The sequence below is a fragment of the Acomys russatus genome, chromosome 1 (genome assembly GCF_903995435.1).
Source record: "Acomys russatus chromosome 1, mAcoRus1.1, whole genome shotgun sequence".
NCBI lineage: Eukaryota > Metazoa > Chordata > Mammalia > Rodentia > Muridae > Acomys > Acomys russatus.
In genome coordinates, this window is record NC_067137.1 from 89,693,800 (window position 1) to 89,717,196 (window position 23,397).

Genomic DNA, 23,397 nt, shown 5'->3' on the forward strand with positions numbered 1-23,397 from the left:
TGCTACAAGACATATTGAAGCAAAGTGCCATCCCCAAATTCAGATGAGGATGAAACGGTTCATACTTACTTGTAAGTTGAAATTCAACCTATTTGTGCCTTAGACTCTAGAGTGTGGCCCTTATAGACAGGCACAAATAGGTTGAAATATAAAGATTGAAAATTATAAGGCCAGGTGTGGTGGCACACGTCTTTAATCCCAGCACCGGGGAGGCAGAGACAGGCAGATCACTGCGACTTCAAGGCCAGCCTGGTCTACAAAGTGAGTCCAGGACAGCCAAGGCTACACAGAGAAACCTTGTCTCAAAAAAACAAAACAAAACAACCAAAAAAGTATATACTAAGAGGCTGAAGAGATGGCTCAGTGATTAAGAACACTGGCTGCTCTTCCAGAGGTCTTGAATTCAGTTCCCAGCAACCACATAGCGGTTCACAGCCATCTATAATTTGATCTGATGCCCTCTTATGGCCTGCAGGTGTACATGCAGATAGAGCACTCATATGCAAATAAACAAACAAATAAATAAATACTGAACCAGGTGCTAGTGATCCAAGCCTTTGATCCCAACATTGGGAGGCAGAGGTAGGTGGATCTCTGAATTCAAGGACAGCCTGGTCTACATAGCAAGTTGCAGGACAGCCAGGACTATACAGACAAACCCTGTCTTGAAATATAATTGTTTAAAGAGAGAAAGAAAGCCATATAAATATCATAGAAATTAAACTTTAAGACAAAAAAATTGCAAATAGGAACAAAAATGGGCATGCTGTTGTTAATGCTTGAGACAGGGTCTCACTGTACAGTGCAGGCTCAGCTCAAATTCATGACCCTTCTGTTTGTTAAAGGTGTAAACAATCCATCACACCTGGCCAAAGGGTAAGGAGACACAGGGCCCACTTCCAACCAAGAAGTGATCTGTAGCTGATACCCAGAGGCCAAGGGGAAGTCATTTTTCTCCAGTGGCGTCTCACTGGATACATCAACCAACCCCAGGACAGGCCCCGTGCCAAGGGTAGTTGGCCAACACAAAACTCCTGGTTTGGGGGTTTTATGGGTTTTTGTTTTGTTTTGAAAAAGAGAGAGCATAAAGCTGAATGGTAGGGAAGTGGGAGAGGAGCTGGGAGGAGCTGAGGGAGAAGAGATAATCAAAATATTATATGAAAAAAATTAATTAAAAAGTTCCTCCATTAGTGATACTTAACTATTATAAACATATGTGCATCTATAAACTGAACCCCCAAATAATATGTGAAACAAGAGCAAATTTGAAGGGAGAAGCCTGTAGGTAATTCAGCATTCAGCAGTAATATTAGAAGACTGACATATCCCATTTTCAATTATGGATTAATCAGTTGAGCAGAATTTCAGCAAAGAAACAGAAGACTTGAAAAATGCTGTGAACTCAGCAAAATACTCAACCGGTGTTGGTAGATCACTTCCTGCAGCCGCAGCAGCAGGCACACTTCGTAGGAACAGAGCAGTCTCTGGCACAAGCTAAGTAAGGGTATAAAATGAGTCTCAGCACACTTAAAAGGACTGAAATCTTACAGACTTCTCCAATTCCAGAGAATGGAGTTAGCAATCAATAACAGGTAGAAATTTAGAAAATTCTGAAACGGTGCATACTTCAAAATCAACAACAAGCCAAAGGATAAATCACAATAGAAATTACAAAATGGGGAAAAAAATGGAAGCAGAATATATGATATACCACAGCTTACATGATATAGCTGAAATCCTATTCAAAGGGAAATCTTTGCATATGCATATAGATTATGCATATATATTAACAGTAACTTTATTGCATGTAAAGTTTATCTCAATAAAATGTGTAACTATTGAAAAGATGAATGGCCCACAGCTTTGCTGACTAAGGTTATATAATACTACATGTGTACAGTCATCACGTTACCTCTGGCTCTGTTATATTTGGGAAGAATTACCAATGCCTTCAAGCCACATATAATGTACACTAAATCAACAACAACATGGTTGATAAGATGTATGAACAAATCTTTATTTTATTATTTTATGTAGACTGGTGTTCTGCCTCCATGTATGTCTGTGTGAGAGTGTCAGATGCCCTGGAACTAGAATTACAGATAGTTGTGAGCTGCCACGTGGGTTCTGGAAACTGAACCAGGGTCCTTTGGAAGAGTAGCCAGCGCTCTTAACTGCTAAGCCATCTCTCCAGTCCTGAATGAACAATTATAGAATTAGTTCTATGCATGTAAAAGTCTTTAGGCAAAAATGAGCTAATGTTTCCAGTTTACTTTGAAATGTAATGCTGGTGAATTGATATGTGACTCCCATGGGACCCAAACAGTGATAACAAATGTTCATTATAAAGCAAGATGAATCGGGCAGTGGTGGCACACATCTGTAATCCCAGCACTCGGGAGGCAGAAGCAGGAGGAGCTCTGTGAGTTCAAGGCTAGCCTGGTCTACAAAGTGAGTCCAGGACAGCCAAAGCTACACAGGAAAACCCCATCTCAAAAAACCAAAATTAATAATAATAATAATAATAATAATAATAATAATAATAATAATAATAATAATAGCAAGACAATTAGTTTATAGGTATTCATTATAAAACTCCTCAATTTTGCTGTGTACTTGAAAATTTTTGAATAATGAACTAGTGAGGAAAAGCAGTGAATTAAAAGTCTCACTCTGTTACGTTCAGAATTTTAGATGCACTAAGATAGGAAAGATGCTTTCATCAAGTTTGCCAAATACAAAAAGACAAATCACTATGAATGTAACATTTATATAATCCCTGATTGTTTCATGGTTCTTTTTGCTGCGTGTAGTTTACTAAATGAGCACCCTACCGACCCAAGAGACTCTTTTTCCCTAAGGAACACTTTCTCTCTCAGATAACACTTTTAGAATCTACTATATTATAAGAAAACATTTTGGAAACAACCACTAGAGAGTTACTATCAAAGAACATAATAGTATTCTGTGACAGAATAGCCTTAGGTATAGACCTTCTAGGGGGTTCTTCCTACAACCTAGAAAATCCCTATTTCATGCAGATTTAGGCCATCGTACTTTCTGTGGGAGATGTGAACCTGACCAAATAGAAATAAATTAATAAATTCACGCTTGCTGGGGCACATTCCAGTTTCCAACCTGTCGTTTCCAGCACTGTTACTTCTGCAGCCTGTGCACCTCTCTTTTGAAAAGACAACTGAGATGCCATAAAACTCATTGCTTGCTCTTCTCTAACAGCTGTGATGTTGTCGCTGAAGCTTCTGTGTTGTCCATGGAGAGTGATTTTCCTAGTGATGAAGCAGATTCTAATCAGGGAAAGCTCTAGATATTCAGAGCAGCTGCCCCCCTACACCCCCCCCCCGCGCCTTTCCTGTAGTTCCTTCAACACAATGACAGGGAATTCCTCTCAGGATCTCTGGGTACCCTTCAAACCTCCCTCATCTTAAGCCCCCTTGCAGTCACAGACCTTTCTGTCTGAAGCATTTCCGGCCCTCCTGTCCCTTAGCTTGGTGGACATAGCTTAACGTGGGGAAGGGACAAGACGAGCTTATTAAAAAACCTCTTGGCTTACTTGAAGCACAGCTAAGCAGCTTTCTTCCTGGGCTTGCAGGCGTTTGAGGAAACCTTTTTTTTTTTTTTCCCTAAGTCTTCAACAAGGAGGAAAAACCCTGGCATGCAGGTTTATTGTCACAGTCACTTGGCAGAGCTAGAGGAAAGATTTGTTTAATTTAGCAATGGGTTTTATTAGCCCAGACTCCAGATGAAATGAGATAATAGGGCCCATGTTGAAAGACATTTCAGAGTCCACAGGTTTCTCCTGAGCTCCTTAGTGTGACCATGCATACAGATGAAAGGACTGGCTGTGTCCAACAAGCACATCACAGCTCAAGTCATCAGCAACCACATAATCTTGCTGATCAACGGAAAGACTGAGAAAGAATTAAAAAGCTAGCAGGACAGGAAAACGTGGGTGGGTACACGGTGTTACTTCTAAGCGGGCTCTCAGTTGCTTCTTGCCACTGTTTTCCTCAGCTGAACACCCTACCTTGTCATCATACAACAGAGAGGAGAAAAAGCCAGCCTAACCAACCACCTGCCCCTGCTGGAAGAAAATGCTTTGTGTACACTTGAGCTCCGACAAGCCCTTTCACTCCGGCCTAAGCCCTCAACCATTGTGGGCTCTAGGGTGTGGGCGGGAAGAGGAAGAAGAGAAAAGAGGAAGTGCTCATCACCAGACTTAAAAGAAGCCTTCCTGGCATGGGAGCTGGGGAAGAGAAAGTGGCAGAACTGATGCCAGCCTGCCTCTGTGCATGGCTGCCTATTCAAACTTGCTTTCCTAAGGGCACAAAGACAAAAGTCACTGTTTCCCGACACTGGGCTATATTGCAGGAACTGATGGAGCCTGCCAGGCCCAAATCTCTCCAAAAGCCGCCTCCAGAATAGCCTGTGCCCAACACTCCAAGATCCTGTTTCCCCGTTGTCTACCCTGGCCAACCATGGAGGAGGGCCAGGCTGGGCTGCTCCTGTAATGGAAGGCCTGTATCACAACAGAAGGGCACCGGCACTATTCCTGGAAGGTGCCATCATCCTGGAGAAGGCCTCCTGTGCCCAGCACTTTCCGTTCTATGGCTCCTTTTCCACTTTTAAACCTCATAGAAGTAGGATCAGGCCAGGAAAAACATATGATACTATATAGCAAGCTGAAACCAATGGCTTGACTTCGGGTCCTGCCTAAGCTGAGTATCTTGGCAGAGACTGGTGAGGTAGCCTGCTTTTTTCTATGGATTTTTTTTTTTCCAAGAACCTAACTTGGGGAGAAACTACAGATAAAGTTTGAAAACTACAGTAGATATAAGTCAGTGGAGGTCTGGTAGGTCACCACTTCAAACACGTGTTTATTCCATCTTTTGCTCCAGAGAAGAACTTACTTATTATCCAGAGTATTCTAGAAGATGTGAAAGCCAAAAGCAGCTGACTGTGGCTGCCATTGAGTACTATAGATTTGTTGTCAGTAGTCACGCTATAGAGCAGCAGTGAGGGCTAGAGAGATAGTTCAGCTCTTCTTCCAAGGAACCAAGTTGAGTTCCCACTGCCCACGTGGACACTTACAACTCCATTACCAGGGACTCCAACACGCCCTTCTGGGCTCTGCAGGCGCCAAGCACACCACAGTATACAGACACACATGCAGGCAAAACACCCAGACATATGAAATGAAATAACAGTTAATTAATTAATTTCTTTAAAAAACAGTGACAAAAGCAATTTCATTCTCTGAGAGCTGCAGAGACAGTCTGCTGGGTTAGAGAAAAATGACCCTAGGCTGGGGCGGTGAATACTAGTTTCTGGGAGAGACAGCATTTGCACCAGGGATGAAAGATGTGGGCCTTCAAAAATGAAAGACAAAAGGAAGACTGTCAGTGTGGAAAACACGAGCAAATGAGGCCACCACACAGATGATGCCTTGTCAAGTTCCTTTAAAAAAAAAAAAAAAATATATATATATATATATATATATTTTTTTTTTTTTTTTTTTGAATCATGCGACAACCTTACTGTAGTGGAGGAATGCTCTGATTTGCTATTATTTATTTTGCCTTGGCTGGTATTTTACCTCCAGAGAAGTGGATTGATCTGTTCGTGCCAAATTTGGGGTTGCAAATATAGATTTTGGAACCCTCAGAGACAGAGGCTGCGCGCAGGACTGCATGTGATCACATTTCTCCACAAAAGAGTCAGGGTTTTATTAGCCCCCAGGCCTCCTTGCAGCCCTACGTGTTGGAGAAGATAGAACAACACTTGATGACAGTCCACATGGACACACTAGAACACTCCAAATACAATAGAGCACTGAACATCTGGAATAGAACAGCCCAAGTTAGCAACCGCAAGGCCGTTTGCTTCAGAGAAGAGTTCACACTGAGGAGATGGCAAAGCACTTGCTATGGAGATGTGACTGCCTAAGTTTGAATCCCTGGAATCCACGTAGAAAGGCAGGCGTGGCAATATGTGCCTGTTATCCCAGCTCTCAGAGGCAGGGTCCACAGACAGGAGGATCCTGGGGGCCTCATGACCAGCCAGTCAAGCCAAAATAGTGAGCCCCAGGTTTAATTAGAGACCCTGTCTCAAAAAAATATAGGGTTGAGAGCAATACTGGAAAGCATTTAAAGTCTACCTCTAGGCCTCCACACTTTCCACATATACACATACACTACACACACACACGCATACACACACACACACACACACACACACACACACACAGAGGAACTAGCTTATAGTCTGAATGGCAGAAAGGAACAAGGGTATGGGATATTGGGTCATGTTTCAAGAGATGGCACACAGCATGTGTCGTCACTATCTTCACTGACATCTATGGGGCTAAAAAGTGATTTTATATTTCCCCTCGCTAGTTTGTGTGAAAGATACATACGACAACTCGGAAGCAATGTGAACCGTCACCTCAACCTCCAGTCTTCATGACTGCACCTAAGTGTTTCTTCTCCTTTAGGTGGCCTCCTAGTTGTCAGTTTGCCTTTTGGGTTTTGGCCCCTATCCAAACACAGCATTCATTAAGTGTGGGTTGCCGAGCTTACAGCCTGAGGCTGCACTGGGTTCTGTGTCGCATCTCACAGTTGATTCATTTGACTGATACCCCTAGCTGGTTTTCTGAAGGCCAGCTCTCATCTCTCCTCTTCTGTAACCAGTAACAAACAACAAACGGGTGCTCTGTTGTCAAGGAGAAAGCCTTACACTTATTTCAGTGACATTGTAGCCTACAAGATACGTAGGATCTTCTGGTTAACTTCTTAGTAACTCTTTGACCTTTCACTACAATGCACATAGGATTTGTCTCAACATGTTAGCCACATGGACAGTCATTTGATTATCGCATTGTCTGGTCTAATGTCTACGCTCCTCTCTGTGGTTGCCGTCTGTCACCTCATGTCAGGTCAGTGTCCCTTTGGTGTGTTTAGTTACATAATCCTCAGCCCTCTTCTTTAGTGGCCTTCTTGTACCCCTCCCTTTTAAAACCAGCCACCTCCCTAGTCACAGTTTGTGTTCTGTGCGCTTTCCTGCTTTCCCCTTCAGAGTGTACATAATCGCCTAGCACACCAGCTACTCATTTTATTTCCTTTTGCTTCCTTTAGAGTATGAGGTGTGTTAAGGAAGTGTGGATTTTTTTTTTCCTGTCATTTTCTTCCCTGCTGGGCTACATGTTTTTTATAGCATGCAGCTAAATATAGCAACGTCCTCATCTACCTCAGTAAAAATGTTGACCACAGCAAGGCCAAGGCTAGATTCAGTGGCACCTGCTAACGGGCACTGCCCCTCATAGATTGCTAAGAATCACTGGCCACTTATAAACCCATTTCCGCTAGCAGCATCTAGACTTGCCCGTCTTCACTTTATCCAGTAGAGTATCTAGAAAGTTGATCACATTTTTTGCTACACTTAGATACTTCATATTGGAGATAGCCCTCTCGTCTGTCAGTCTGGAAGTCCCCCCTCCTCCTGCAGAGGAAATGGGCTCCATCTGACTTGCACTATCTCTGCCTCTTGCTAACTGAATGCAGATTATCCTTGTGATGGCTCATCTGAATTCTGCTCCAAGACAGCATTTTAATCAGTGGCCTGGGCAAACCCTGTGACTACCTGTCAGGAAGTCCTTCCAGATGCAGTGTCCCTTGTCTCAGGCTCAGGACCTTGTTCCTGAGCTGACAGGCATGGCACCAGGAGTCAGACAGCTTAGATTCGAAGGCATTGCTTCGTCAAGTATTAGAATATTGGTTTTTTTTTTTCTTCTGGTTCTCAGCTTCTGCAGCCTATAAAAATGGTAACATTAAAAAAAAATGGTAACATTAAATAGAGTACTTTAAGTATTGTTATTCGACCACTTCCTTTTGGCTCTGCATCTTGTTGCTACGCATAGACAGTGAAGACCCTCGACTTGCCAGGCATGGTGGTACACACCTTTAATCACAACACTTGGGAGGCAGAGGCAGGCAGACCTCTAAGTTCAAGGCCAGCCTGGTCTACAGAACTAGTTCCAGGACGGTAGGGACTATACTGAGAAACCCTGTCTTGAAAAAACCAAATGAACCAAACAAAAAAGATCCTGGATTTGGGGTTTTGTTTATTTTCTTTAATTTTAGTATAGGTCCATTTCAGTCCCAGATTTACCCCTCCTAAGTGACCCCAGGCTTCTCGTCTCACGCTTTTCCCTTTTAGACTCTTCAGAGTCAGGCCTCACACGTGTGATTAATGGGAGCCCTTGAGAAGCACATGTAGACCCCCTCCAGCCCCTTTCAAAACCTACCAAATCAGAATCTATGTGTCCAAGGGGTGTTCAAGTTATTTTTATAAAACTGTGTTTATTTCTCAGTTTCTCCCTTAACCTGGCTATCACACAAATAACTGAGACACTATTGTGTTATTTTTTTTTTATCAAGCTTTACAACACAATAACTGCGCAGTTGTTAATCTATTGTTAACTCTCTAAATTAATCTGGCTTCCTTCCAGTGTACACAACAGCGAAATTTGCACCTTATAGATTTCCTGCTCCAGCTCCAGTCCTGCTCTCCCCTGGACCTCTTCTGTGGCTCAATCCCCTACTTTCTCTCTATCCTCTCCTTCCCTGGCTGGCAGAAGGTCCAGCCCTAGTCTCTTCCCTGCTCAGTGATTGGCTGTAAGCTGCTTTATTGGCATACAAGGGGACAATTGGGGAGCGGTGTTTACACAACGTTACAAGAGATTCTCAGAACAAGGATTGTGACCAGACATGGGAGACACAGAAATCAGCGTTTGAGTTGCGCAATAACTTTATGCCTACAATGGGGCCTGCAAGAGATCACATTAAAGTTTGAAACATACTCTCCTCTCTTATGTCATGCCACTCTCCACTGAAGAAACATCCTCAAAATTCACATGAACCATCCCTAAACTATCCCAGGCAGGAAATAAGCCCCTTAACTTTCAAATGAGATGCTTTTGAGGTTGGTGGCTCTGAAAACAATGGGGCAGTGTGTCAAATAACTTTAGAGCTTTATTTGATATAAAAATAATCAAGATTCAATTAGAGACTCCCTTCTGGCAAAGGTGAAGTGTATTGTTTCTCGGTCGTAAGAAGGCTGAGTCCCTCTTACTTATTTTGTACTTACTGTGCATTGGATACTGTGACAAGCATTTTTCTTCTTAGTTTAATTCTTAATATAATCTGTTTAGATGGGTATTTTTCTCTTTATTTAATATAGGAAATAAAGCTAAGACCTAAAACATCCAGGTTGTCCAGATTCACAGGACAGGTGGTTCAGATTGTACAGTAACAAGTGCGTTTGAAATACGGAGGCTGAGACAGGCAGCTCTGTCCTAAGAGGCTAGGTGACCCGGGTGGGCGGCACTGATGTCTCTCTTAGAATATCTAGTTTTCTCCTCACACGTGGCTTCATCATCACTAGTGTCCACGTGGTTGGAGTGTGTTCCTGCGCTTGGGAAGGAGGAGAGGGAAAGGGAAGGGCATTCAGTTTCTTATGGAAACATAATCCAAGCCGGGCAGAATGGCTCCCGCAAGAAGGGTGGCAAGAAGAAATGTGGTTCCGCCATCACCGAGGCGGTGGCCCGAGAGCACACCGTCAGCATCCACAAGCGCATCCGTGGAGTGGGCTTCCAGAGGCGTGCTCCTCGGGCACTCAAAGAAATTTGGAAATTTGCCATGAAGGAGACGGGGACTCCAGATGTGCGCACAGACACCAGGCTCAACAAAGCTGTCTGGGCCAAAGGAATAAGGAATGTTCCATATCACATCCGGGTACGTTTGTCCAGAAAGCGTAATGAAGATGAGGACTCGCCCAACAAGCTCTACACACTGGTAACCTACGTGCCTGTTACACATTCAAGAGTCTACAGACGGTCACTGTGGACGAGGACTAACCTGCTGGATGTCAAATAAAGTTAGAGAACTGCGGGGCGGGGGGGGGAGAGAAAACATAATCCAAAGTTTTTGTTGTTTCTACTTGCACTCTGCTAATCAAAGCTTGCACACATGGCCACATTTAGTTGCAAAAAAAGGCAAAGAAATGTAGGAACTTGGAAGCTATTCATAGAAAGGAATAACTAACAAGAGAAACTAATAGGTTCTGCCCAGGCTCCCAGCTCAAGCAAACTTGTGATTTTTTTTTAAAAAATATAATTGATTGTCAATAGATGTTGAACTGAGATGTACACGGATATATGTACTTTTTAATGGTTTGGAATCATTCATTCCCTTCTCTTTGCTTCCTTGACTACCAAAGCGACTCTGTGACAGACTATCACTTAGTGAAGACACTGTTGCTTATAGACCAGGACATATATCACACCAGTTGAGCAGACACGTTATAACAAAATAACCCACCAATTATTTTCTAGGCTTTTTAATGGAATTTTAATTTTCACATTTCGAGAGGTGTGTGTGTGTGTGTGTGTGTGTGTGTGTGTGTGTACACATACATGAGTGCATGTTGTACATGTACATGCCAGGGCATGCATGTTGAGGATGGAGGACAACTTATAAGAGTTGGTTGTTTTCTTTCCTTTCACCATCTGGGTCATGAGGATCAAATTCTGGCCACCATGGTCTGAAATTTTTATTTTATTCCAAATAACTACATGCTTGATTATTTTGTGTTTCAGATAACTAACTCACATACTCATTGATAGGTACTTGGTTTATATCCTTCCATGTGTGTGTGTGTGTGTGTGTGTGTGTGTGTGTGTGTATACATGAGTACATACATATTATGCAAAATGATTCTACGCAAATCATTTTTACCAAATAATCACTTTTTAAATTTTTATTTTATTAATTTATTCATATTACATCTCAATGGTTATACCCCCTCTTGTATCCTCCCATTCCTCCCTCCCTCCCATTTTCCCCTTACTCCCCTCCACTATGACTGTGACTGAGAGGGACTTCCTCCCCCTGTACATGCTCATAGGGTATCAAGTCTCTTCTTGGTAGTCTGCTATCCTTCCTCTGAGTGCCACCAGGTCTCCCCATTCAGGGGACGTGGTCAAATATGAGGCACCAGAGTATGTGTGAAAGTCAGTCCCCACTCTCCACTCAACTGTGGAGAATGTCCTGTCCATTGGCTAGATCTGGGTAGGGGTTTGAAGTTTATAGCCTGTGTTGTCCTTGGCTGGTGCCATAGTTTGAGTGGGACCTCTGGGCCCAAATCTGCCTATCATAATGTTCTTCTTGTAGGTTTCTAGGACTCTCTGGATCCTTTAACTTTGTCATTCTCCCATGCTTCTCTCATCTAGAGTCCCCAAATAATCACCTTTACAAGAGACATTTGTCTTAGGAGAATCTTACTGCTCCAGACATTTTGAACATTTTCATTTTTGCTGAGTGTGGGTCAACTTGTGTGCAGTAATGCTCATGGCAGCAGCACCAAACATCTGGTGGCACACAGTGATGCTTACCTCTCATGCATGTGGGTCTCCTGCAGCTCAGCCTGCGTGGCTAGCTCTGGGGCAGGCACCTCTGACTCTCCTGACATAGCTGACTAGTTGGAACCTGTTTTCCTCTGGCTATGGCAGAAGTGTGAGAGAACAGATGGAAATACTTGAGGCCTAGGCTGGGAACTGGCAGAAGCCAAAACAAACCATGTAGCCAAACCCACAGTCAAGAGCCAACAAAAATGCACCATGCCTTCAGCTAAAGAAAATAGAGCCACATGATAAAGGGCAGAAGTACATTCAGTAAGGAATTGGGGCAGCGAAACAACTTACCATCACTTGCCCTAGCAACTTATCTTGAATATTTGTCATAATAGGAGCTATTTTAAGGTAGCTATGATTTTTTTAAATAGCTAAGTTATGGATAAAATTAGAGAACCAGGGTGGGTTTATCTTTGAGCATAGAGGTAACTACTTAACCATGTTATGAACAATAATTTTATTTCTGGAGCAATTTGTTTAAGTGGCATAGTATTTGAGATAAATGTCTTTCCTAGGTGACCACTTTGAGATGATTAGGGCTCATTTGAACATTTGGTTCCAAAAAAAATTTTTTATGTTGTTTTTTTGAGATAGAATCTCTCTACATAGCCCTGGCTGTCCCAGAACTCGCTATGTAGACCAGGCTGGCTTCAAACGCACAGAGATCTGATTTCTCTGCCTCTCAAGTGCTGGGATTAAAGACGTATGCCACCATGCCCAGATTTCTAAAATATCTTTAATAATAAATTCAATGCATTATAGTCATGTGCTGTCAAAGTAGAAAGGGAGCAAGCAGAGATGGGCGCTAGACTTCTGTCTAACCCTGGAAAATATGCTTTCTGTGCAGATCCTCATCGCCAAGTCCCCTCTGGCTCCCTTCACCTCCTTCGTTTACACCATCAAGCGGGAAGGCCTGGTTCTTCAAGGTAAGATCCTTCAGTTAAGCCGTTTCTAGAAGTATGTTCTTCTCAGTGCGGCCCATAGCCAGTGGCAAGTACTGCTTGGGTCCTCTTGGATGCTAGATCAGGGCAACGCAAAGGCCCAGGCCCAGTTAGCCAATGATATTTATTTTACCCTGATCCAATCAAGAGATCTGACCATTGGGAGGGAGAACTACAGGACTTCATGCACGGGAAGGGCTTGGCTACTGCTCAGTGGTAGAATGGGCTTAATTTGTTAAAAGATTCTGTAGACACATATGAAATGTGACCATAGATTCATAGATTCTTGGTAATTGTTTGTGCTTCTGTATATATGTATCTGTGTGTATGTGTATATGTATATGTATATATGTGTGTATATATGTGTGTGTATAATATATATATACACATACACATGTGCTTTCATGTATATGATCAGGTGCCTGTGTGAATTGAAACTTGAGGTTGACAGGTATCTTCCTCCATTACTCTCTGCCTCACGTTTGAGGTTGGATTCCTTGCTGAAGTCGGACTTCTCCCTTTTGGCTGGTATGGCTAGCCAGCTTGCCTCAGAGGATCTTCTGTCTGCCTCCTGTACCCGGATTGCTGGAGATCTGTCACCCCATCAGCTTTCCATATGGGGTCTGGGGTTCTGAACTCTGGTCATCATAATTCCCCATCAGTTGCTTTACCTGCTGAGTAGGTGCCTCAGCCCCGTAATAGGGTTTTATATGATCTGAATTTGGTTTTAAATACTCAAATGACCATCTCTTTTAAAGCCGGAGAGTGCCTGGAGCACTGCTGATGGTTTGTGAGGACTTGCCCCCACCATCTCCTTTGCAGATCCCATGGTGTAAACTGTGCAAACTGGGATCTAGCAGTGCTTCAGTCCCAGATCCCCTGGTTAGGAGATGCTCTTGATGTGGCCAGATCTTTCCAGAAAATAATTAACATGCAAAGGTAAATCAAGACTTACACAATCTGCCTCTCCAATCAGGTGTCTAAAACTGCTCAATGGGTTAAAAAGTAAGTGTTCAAAATATACATTTGTCCCCCACTGTCAGGCCAGAGGCCCCCCAACCCCCACCCACAGGAATGCATAGGTGAACATCTGCCCTGAACCATAGAAAGCCTTTTGCTTTGCACGGGAGGAATGTCTGCCCCGCAGGGTTTTATGAACTCAGGTTTTCCCCCAGGTTTGTAAAATAGGGCAGTTGCTTCAATGTCCCCAAGGAGATCCCTGCATTGCAGACACCAGCATGAACAGGATGGCGAGTTCATGGATGACGGATAGTCTGTGGCCCTCCCTTTCCTTCCCCGTCTAAAATGTCTGCTTCTTAATGGACTCTCAAGCAGTGTATTTGTTTGGTGCAGCTGAGCTCCACAGCGGGAGACTCTCAGGTCCACAGAAATTTGGGGTAAGAACGCCGACCTTTGGCTCTTAGCTGTTGGCTTCTGCTATCCAAGTTCCTTGGTAAATATTTTTTTTTACAATTGCAAATATTGTTTTCTGACAAAGAATCAGAGATTTTAAGACCAGATTAAGCAAAGCAAACAGCAGGCCCCTTTGTTACGCACTCTCTAAGGCTGTATACCTAACAGGCAGTCTTAAAGCTGGGTTTATATTTACCCAGAGCAGTGCAGGTTTTGAGAGCTTCATTTTTAGAGGCTGTCCTGAAAGATTAGTAGCCTAGTAAATAGAAAATGTAGATGACGATTTTAGAAAGCCTAAGGAAGATGGCAAGCTAAATTCAGGAAGAAAAGAATCTGCTCTGCCCAGACAGCTTGTACTGAAAGCCTCGCTGCAAAACACTTCTAAGCTTGTCTAAAGTGGAAGACAGTGGGTGTGTTCGCAGGTTTACCTCCCTCATGTTCATTCCTAAGGTCATGATTCAGATGAGAAGAGGGAGTTATTCAGAGAAGAGTGGAGACTGGACATACAGTTGATGAGTGGAGGCCTCGCAAGCCCAACACACTGAGTGAATGGAAGTCCCAGAACCCACATTAAAAACAAACAAACCAACAAATGGAGGCTGTGGCACACATCTGTAACTGCAGCAATCCTATGAAGAGATGAGAGGCAAAGGCAGGAGAGTCACCCTGTAGTTGGGCTAGCCTGGAGTATATAAACATGGCAGAAATAAGAAGAGAAGCCCTGCCTCTCACAAACAAGATAGACAGGCTAAAACAGATGGGTTGGCAGCTAGAAGTGACTGCTGCTCTTGCGGAGGACCCAGATGTGGTTCCCAGCATTCACTGCAGCTCACAACCATCCGTAACTCCATTTCTGGGGGACCCGATTGCCTCTTCTGGCCTCTGTGGATACCAGGCATATATGTGGTACACATACATATATGCAGGCAAAACACTCATATACATAAAATAGAATCTAAAAAAGAAAACTAAAAAACCCATGGTGGAAGAAGAGAACAAATCTCAAAAGTTGTCCTCTGACTTCCACATATATGCTATGTCATGGACATATACATGGTGATGATGATGATAAATAATAATAATAATAATAACAACAATAACTACATAAGAAGCTAGAAGCCAGGGAAGAAAGTATGTTCCTAAAGAACATGGACCTGGTCAATGAGTCCAGGAAAAAAAAAAAATTCAAGAAAATGTCACGATGCACTGAGGAAGAGAGGGAGGTGGAGAGAGGACAGGAAGGGAGTAGCAAAGTACTGGGTTATATCACATGCACTGGGCCTTTCATGTGACATGCAGCCCTTATGTGTGCGTTATATGTACGTGGTGAGTTTGTATGTGTACATCACAGTGACCTGCTGTATGTGGTGAGTTTGTGTGTGTACATCACAGTGACCTGCGGCTCGGACTGCAATAAGCAGCCTGAGTGATCATTACTTCTCTCTCCGTATAGTTGTTTGCTTGAGATCACCACAGGCTTACTTCACCCCCTGAAGTGGTGAGGAGCATGCCAAGAGGCCTGCATATTCCCCAAGTTTAAAGCGGGGGGGGGGGGGGGGACCCTTGTTCCCTGTGTAATAAACCTGGTGAAGTACTGGCAGTTAGGGCCACGAAGTTTTCCTGGTGGGAGGGGCCATTCTGGCTAGACAGCCCAAGCGAGTGTGGAGCTAGCTCCTGGTCAGCCCTAGGCCTGCAGGACACAGAGAAGGGTGCTGGGAAGGCTAGCTGGGAGGGTGGGGCAGGTCCTGGGCTACCACTAAGAGACGCAGGTGCCATTGTAGCTTCACGTCAGTCTCCAGGAGAGAGCCAGGGTGTGGAGTGGTGAGAAAGCACAATTAGCAAGCTCATGCGCACTGGCCCTGCTCTGGGGGTGAAGCTGGTTAGTGACCGTGGGAATAGTCCCTCGGTGCCTTTTATCCCTCTGCAAAACCCCAAGATTCCTAATACCTGAAGCTCTCCGAGCAAGCGAGCACAGTGCGCGCACAGCAGAGGGAGAGACCGAAAGAAAGGTGAGGGCAAGATGGGATTGACCAGCTCCACAGGCCCATCCCCTCACTGCTTCTCAAGGATTAGGATGCTGAGAGCAGGCGGCAACTGGGGGCCTGACACTAGTCCCTCCCCTTTGTTCACTGGCGTGGGAGGGACAATGAAAGGGCAGGCTGGAAAGACCGAGGGGCTGGCTAGAGCTTTCTCAAGCTGCTTTTTGAAACACTTGAAGGAGCTAGCCCGTGCTATTGTTGTAGCAAAATAGAAAGCAGAACTATTATCCTTGGCAAAAAGAAAAAGAAAAAAAGAAAGAAAGAAAAGAAAAGCAAAAGTAAGAGAAAGAAACCACCCTCCCAGGCATCTTCAGGAGCCTGCTAGACTGAGGCTTATTAACATGGTAATACCATCCTGTTTGCATCTTCTTTGTCTGGCCAGCATTTGTCTGGGATTCTGCCTCCTCAAGCTTAGGCCATAGACCCTGGAAATACTTAGGCCCCAAAGGAGAGAGAGCTAAGCCCACAGTGGCCGCCACCAGCTTCCAAGGGGCCTGGCCTCTAGCAGGGGGGCCAGGTGGAGTTAGAGGGAGAGTTCAGGCCTTTGTACAGCTGGAATGAGAATGCTGGATAAATGGGAAAGAATCCCGAATCGAATTTTCCTTTACCCCTCCATGGAAGCCCCGGTACCTACTAAGTGGAAAAGTTTGCCCAGGGTTGAGCGAGGCAGAAAGGTGCCAGGACTGATGGCCAAGGAAAAGCAGTTGATTTGGGGGGTGGGTTTTAATGGCCCCAGAGTACCCGGCTAGGAAAGGGAAGGGCAAAATTTACAGGGAACGCTGACTTGATGCTCTCTGCGCATGCCCATTGTCTCAGCCGGCTGGGACTCTGTTCTTGGGAAGCAGCCAGGTGTGTTGCCGATGCTGGAGGTATAGGGAGTGTGCAAGGCCTGTTTTCTTGGGTCTATGAGTGGGTGAAGGAGCTTCCGAGGGAGGAAGTTGGCCCAGAAGAGGACAGATGAGTAGGCCCGCTGTTTACTGCTTTGCCTTTCATTCTCCTTTCCTCAGGAATCCAGGGAGTGGTTGGGAGAGCAGAAAGCCAAGTTGTTTTAAGACGGAAGACAGCTTCATTGCCTGGCAAGACAGAATTATGTGTGTCTTCCATTGTTTTTACAACACCAGCGTCTAGCGGGACATGTTGGCTTTGGGCTCTGTGCTGCCCTATACTAGTTTAGGTTTGAAGGAACTCAAGTGGGGTGGGGTGCATGAGAGGACACTGGAGCATCGCGACACGGGTCCTGAGAAGGAGCTAGACACAAGCCTTGGCCCCTTCTCAGACTTGAATGAAGCTGTTTCTTCTCAGAGCTGGACAGCTGGGTGTCTCTCCTTTCTTGATCAGCTTTCACTGTCCAAGATGCCTTGTTTAAGCACCTTTGGTGAAAGACATTAGTCTGCTCTGTATGTTTGTCACAAACTTGGGTTAAATTCTCCAACCCCATTTTCTTAGCCCTAAGCCACCTGGGAGACAATAGTGAAGACTTCCTCCCCCTAGACTCTGCCATGTGGGCTCATTAGCCTTCATTTGGAATCAGGAGTCCCACCTCTCTCTCTCTCTCTCTCTCTCTCTCTCTCTCTCTCTTCTTTTTTTCTTTTTCCTCTTGGACTCCAAGTGACCCAGAAAAATTCTCAATCTATTTCTATCCACATACAGAAGTGTCTGCATGGTAAATGCATCCTACATACGTGGCACAGCCCAGCATTCCATGCGGGAGGCAGACGGGGCCAAGAGCCCTGGGGAATGGCAGAGCAGGCACTCCTAATCCTGCACCCAGAAGTAATGGAGAAGAAGGCACAGCTGGTTTGTCACTGTGTCCCTGGCCCTCCAGGTACCAGTGCAGCCTCAAAAGGCTCCCCCTCCCCCAGGGTTCTTGGTGGCACAGGCCCACCTGCCTAGTACTCTTCTCTTTTGACATTTCTCTCTCAATTCCTTCTGCCCTTCAACACTCACCCGTAGCCCATTCCCTTATTTTCTTCAAAGCATTAGCTCCAAGGAGCTCTTTCTTCATCAAATGCAGCACTCAGGGTCCTGCATACCGTAGGCAAGTGCCCTACCGTTGACCTTTAACCCCGGCCTGAAAACACTTCAGTACAGAACAATACAGAAGTCATAAAACATGAGTTTTATGTGTATCTAGTACCTAGAATAGGTTTTTAAGTTCCCAATGGTTTCGGGTTTTTTTGTTTTGTTTTGTTTGTTTTATTATGGGACTAAAACTTGACAAAGCTGAAGTCTGTAAAGCTAGTCCCCAAGCCAAAACCCTCCACACCTCATGGCACACCATCAAAGCTCGCCGGTGTCCTACCTCTCCCCTGCCATTCTTGACCACTTTTCTGTATGTGAATCCAGATAGAATGACTTCTGGGATGCGTTCTAGAAGTTGCATAAATGGTTAGTACACACATTTCGCACCTTTCCTCTTGTCATCTCACATGTTTCTGTGATATACCTACATTGACATACAAAACTCACGTTCTTTCCCTTCAGGTCACCATATCAGCTGCATGCTATCTCACTCCCCTGCTTAGGGTCATTCTTATAAAGATTTGTCAATTTTAACTTTGCACGCATGAGTGTCTGTGTGCTACGTGGGTGCCTGATGCCTGAAGCAGCCAGGAGAGTGTCTGATCTTCTGGTTTCATCTGCTTGTGAGAGACCATATGGATGCTGGGAATTGAACCTGGGTCCTCTACGAAAGCAGTAGGCCCTCTTAACCACTTAGCCATTTCTTTTGGAAATTCTGCTTATTCGGGGCAGTGGATCTCTTTACAGATCTTTTGGTAGGCGGTCCGGGGCTTCTCCAGGACTGCCTGAGGAGAGCAACGGCATCCAGAGAGAGGCTCTTTGTGTCTTGTTTTCACTGTTCAGCTTCCTCTCTGAAGACATTTCCCACTTTACACTCCCTCGGAAGGTAGTGAGCCGATTTCTGTGCCATCGCATATAATTGTGAGGGTTTGGCTGATTTGTCTAGACTCTTTGTGCCTCTGTCAATTCTGCCTCCACAGCACATGTGTGCTCCGGGCATCTGCTTAGGGTTAGTGGTGAGAACCACTTCCCTGCTTAAAGTTCGCTGCACACACATGTCCTCTCACTCACCACTTTTCTCTCCAGGTAAGGGGAGACAGTTCCCACAGGTGAGGTGTGTCCACAGCTTCCCGGGTGGGTTTGGAGCCCTTTCTAAGCATCTAGACTGGGCCTGAAGTTTAAGAAACTCATGCCTTTGGGGCCTCCCTTGATAAGCCCGGTAGCCACTACCTCTCAGGGTGGCTGGGCCTCTGGTGACATACTGCAGGCCAGTCACAAATCTTAAATCTTGATATTCTAAGCTCAAGGGTGCATCAGTCATACTGAGAGAATAATTTATGAAGAAATCCCCCGAAGTCAGTTGACTTGTAACCTTGCTGGGTTTAACCCTGGGTTAAATAGTGCTGCACAGCCCTACCTGGAGAGCTCTCTCTTTCTCACACGGTACTACCAAGGAATGCAGCTCGGCCGGCATGTTTGCTCAGGAAACCCAGTGGCTTACAGCTCCATCACACCTCAGCTATCGGCATTGTTGTCTGAGCCCAGAATGACCCAGTATCTTGTCCTCCACCCATCCAGGCAGTGTTTGCTAGAGTAGTGGTGAGAGGGGGAGCATCCTCTTCCTTGAGGACAGTTCCCCAGAAGCTACATGCCTTTCCTTCTGCTTGCATGATGTTGGCCAAGCTCCAGATGACACACTCAACAAGAAAAGTTGAAAATGTTATTAATCTGAGTGGTCATGTGCTCGAATAACTGAGGGCCTCTACTGTTGTCACAGGAAGGAATTTCAATGCTGCCTCCCCTTCGGAGGCCCGTTACAGAGACTGCAGGTCCGTAGTGCAGATCCTAGGGGGTTACAGCCTTGAAATGCAACATAAATACTGAAGGTATTGAAAACTCTCTCTCTTTCTCTTTGGTTTCAGAGACTGTAGCAGAAGAGTAAGATACAGCAGTCAGTTACTCCACCAAAAATCCTGTCCCAGCCCACCCCTCTCTTTTAAGCAGGAAGTTCAGTACGTATAGTAGTAGTATGGTCCGGAGAAACTAGAGTACGAACTTGGGTCCAAAGTCACAGACTAAACACATTTTTCTCCCATTTTTTTTTTCCTGCCTACACTTTTGTTTTCTTTAAACACTGAACGAAATGTCAGTTGAAATAAGGTTAGAGAAGGGGAAATCTTTCTTCTAAGGCCTGGACTACACTCAGGCTGCCCGATCGCTCCTTCTGTCAAATCTGGAAGTCATTCTGGAGTTAATAATTTGCATTTGCTAAGATGCCCAGGTAATAATACCAAAAGATGTTAAATCAATTCAGGTTGTTGATTTTCTTTGAAAATCACTTCCAAAAGGACTTGGCGTTCTTTCTAGAATGTGATTTAAGCTCCCTGATGGCTAGCTCAGTTCAGAACACACTAGTTGAACACCTATTGTTTACAAAGCTAGGTCCTCCAGATGCAGAGGCCTTATGGGGCAGGGGCAGAGTCCCTTCTTTTTAATCTCAAAAGAAGAGATTGTTAGATAAATTTAATCGAAAGCAAACTGACACCTGCTACAGAGGTTTGAACAGTGGGGCTGGAAAAGGATAAAGAGATAGATTCGCCCCAGCCTGGGATGATGAGGCAAGGCGCCTGAGAGCAAGGGACTTGAACTGGATTCAGCTGGCGAATACTGACAAAAACCCACATCCCATTGTCTCTTGACAGGGGCCTGTGTCTTTTGCTGTTTGAGGATAGATTTGGGGATGCCGGGGAATGCTGTTTAGTTCTATCACTAATGCTGATTGGTGACAAATGTTGGATCATGTTGACTAATGTGTTCTAAATGGATTGACTCAACAATAAAGGGAACACTGAGAGTCAAGAGTTCAGGTCCTGAATCTCACCCTTGCGATGAAATGCAATGCAAATCACTTTGCCTCTTCTTCCTCCTCTTTTTTCTCTTTCTGTTTGTTTGCTTTACTTTATTTTATTAGTCCATTAAAATGTGTTCCTACTAAACACCCAGTAAGTTACCTTGACTAGTAAGTGCTTTCCAAACCTCAAGGGTGACAGAAGTGTGGAGCAAGGGCTTATATAACCTTAGTTTAATTCATAATCCATACCAAATCAGACCGTCCATCACACGCTGCTCGCCAACCATGCGAAACTTCCATTTCCTCACACATGCCATGGGAACCAACAAAGAGTGACCTGCACTCACAACACTGACAAATAGAGGAGCTTTTGAGAAATCTTCCGTCTACCTACTGGGGCGCCTGTGCCTCTGGACAACAAACGTCACCACAAAACTAAGCGCTCACATTGCAGGCATAGCTCTTTCTCTCTTTTGACATCTCCCCAGCTAGACTGCTTGAGAACCTGGCCTTCCATGTCCAGATGTTTACTGAATTCTGAAGCCCCCCCCCAAAAGGGCCCAAATTCTTTTGTTGCTCTTCAAATCATTTCCCACAGAGACTGACCAATGTCCTGAAGGAGGCTTTCAATAGGGAGGATAAATGAAGGCAGATGAAGACATGGCCCCCTGAGGCTTGCCCGCAACCACTCTAGCAAAGGGCCAGAGGCACAACCTTGTAAGGAGTGTTTTGGTCAGGGGCGTCCCTATGAGAGGCCAAGTCTCCCCTACAGGGCTGTTTTCAAAGGCTGTCATCATAGTGGAAGGACCCAGCATTTGTAAAGGGCTGTGGTATGCTAAGAGGAAGCATAAAAACGTCTAAATCTTGGCCCCCAGCCTTTGGTGAGGGTGTTCTGAGGCCACAGATGGTAGCTGGCTTTCTCAGGGGAAACTTGGGGGATAACAGAAAGCCAAAGAGGGGCTCCTGTGTCCTTGGATGTGTCCTCTCCCCCTAGTATAGACAGACTTACCCCTTTTGCCTGTGGCTGTTGACCTTCAAGCCAGAGTTGCTGGACCTTAACACCGACTGGGCCATTGCTGGGTGTCTCTGGGACATGCAGTGTTTGGCTCCATGGGCGGGGGCTGCCGCTGCATGGAAAGCTTTGTTCAGGTTACAAGTGGGAATAGTACATTTCATGTCAGCATTTTCTTTTTAAGCCTTCCCTTTCTCTCTCTTTTTCCTTTTAGGCTAAGAATGGCCATAGGGATACTGTGACCTTTGTCCAGAGCTGATGGGGGTGTGATTTGTGAAATGAAACAGGACGGTGCTGCTTGGGAAAAGGAACCGGAAGCCGACATAAATGAGGATTAATTGGTTGGTTGCTATTGAGACGGAAACAGTGATTTCAGACCCAGAAGGGAAGATGAAGATGAAGAAGCCTTTGTCCAGACTGGAGATGCGGAGGCGAGGGGCTCTACAGCACGGGATGTGGGCAGCCATAATAATAATTTGCACATACATAGCACCTTTCAACCGTGCACCTCAAAGCGGTTTAGCCACATTAATTAATTAAGCCCACAATCCCCCTGGGGAGATGAGGAGGGGGACTAACAAGATTTGTAATTACAGAAGGGAGCATTTCCGAATAAAGTATTGTCCAGCAAATAAAGAAGAATAGGTGTACAAAGAATCGGGGTCTCCAAAGAGTAACTGATTCACAAATGAAATCGGGAACCCACGGGGAAAGCCGGAGGCGGGCATGGACGTGGGGGTCTGCTCTCGTGTCAGAGGGAGGTCTGCGGCCTCAGAACTCACTGACAGGCTCAGGTCCGACTTCGAAGCAGAGCTCACATGGAATTACTGTTGTTTGGAAGGCCATTAGTGGCGTAGCCATTGTTAGATATAAATTCACGTTCCGCTGGTGCATTGTGTGCAGCCTTGCAGAACAAAGAGTGAGATTCTTGCAGTATTTAATAAAGGATGAAGTGGTTTCTTTAGAGTTGAAGCCCAAAGCTAGAGCACTCAATTAGCAAATAAATCAATTGGTGACCCATGGAGTAATTCAGTCCTTTCCCTCGGATGCCCAGCCCACCAGTTCCCACTGCCCTGAGGCTCCTACCTCAGCTGGTTCGGTGCAATGTTTGGGGGCTTAAGCCCCTTCAAAGTCAAGTTTTGGATCTTCCCAGGGCTGGCAGGGTAGCTCAGCTGATAAGGACACTTGCCACTAAGCCTGATGACCTGTGTTCAAACTCCAGAGTCCACATGTTGGAAGGAAAGAACCAGTTCCCCAAAGTTGTCTTCTGACCTCTACACATACACATTACACACACAAAAGGAACAAAAGAGAGAGGAAGATGAAGGAAATAGAAAAGAATGAAGGAATAAATGTAAACTTAGTGAGATATGGCCTCAGCATGTAGCCCTGGCCTGGGACTCAATATATAGACCAGGCTATCTGAACCCCTATTTCCTAGTACTGGAATTAAAGGCATATACCACTGTGCCCAACTATAAAATTATTTTTAACAGCAATCTTTCCAGCCTCCGGCACCATATCATCTAAGCTGTTAGGGACCCCAAACTGTAGAGTCACTTTGTGCCTGCTCCCACTTAAGAAATTTTAAATATCATAGGAGCTATGGTAAGGATTATATTTTATCCCCTGCC

The 23,397-nt window shown here is 44.9% G+C and overlaps 1 protein-coding gene and 1 pseudogene across 1 annotated transcript in view; both read left to right on the plus strand.

Annotated features, from left to right (window-relative positions):
- Positions 1 to 22,443, plus strand: part of Rad51b (RAD51 paralog B) — a 507,656-nt gene extending 485,213 nt beyond the window's left edge. Inside the window, exons 9-10 of the mRNA XM_051148369.1 lie at positions 12,333 to 12,411; positions 21,978 to 22,443. Coding sequence (XP_051004326.1) covers positions 12,333 to 12,411; positions 21,978 to 21,982 — 84 coding nt within the window. The 3' untranslated portion in view covers positions 21,983 to 22,443. The remainder of the gene's footprint in view (positions 1 to 12,332; positions 12,412 to 21,977) is intronic.
- On the plus strand, positions 9,405 to 9,931 carry LOC127195365 (60S ribosomal protein L31-like; annotated as a pseudogene).
- Positions 22,444 to 23,397: the final 954 nt, after the last annotated feature.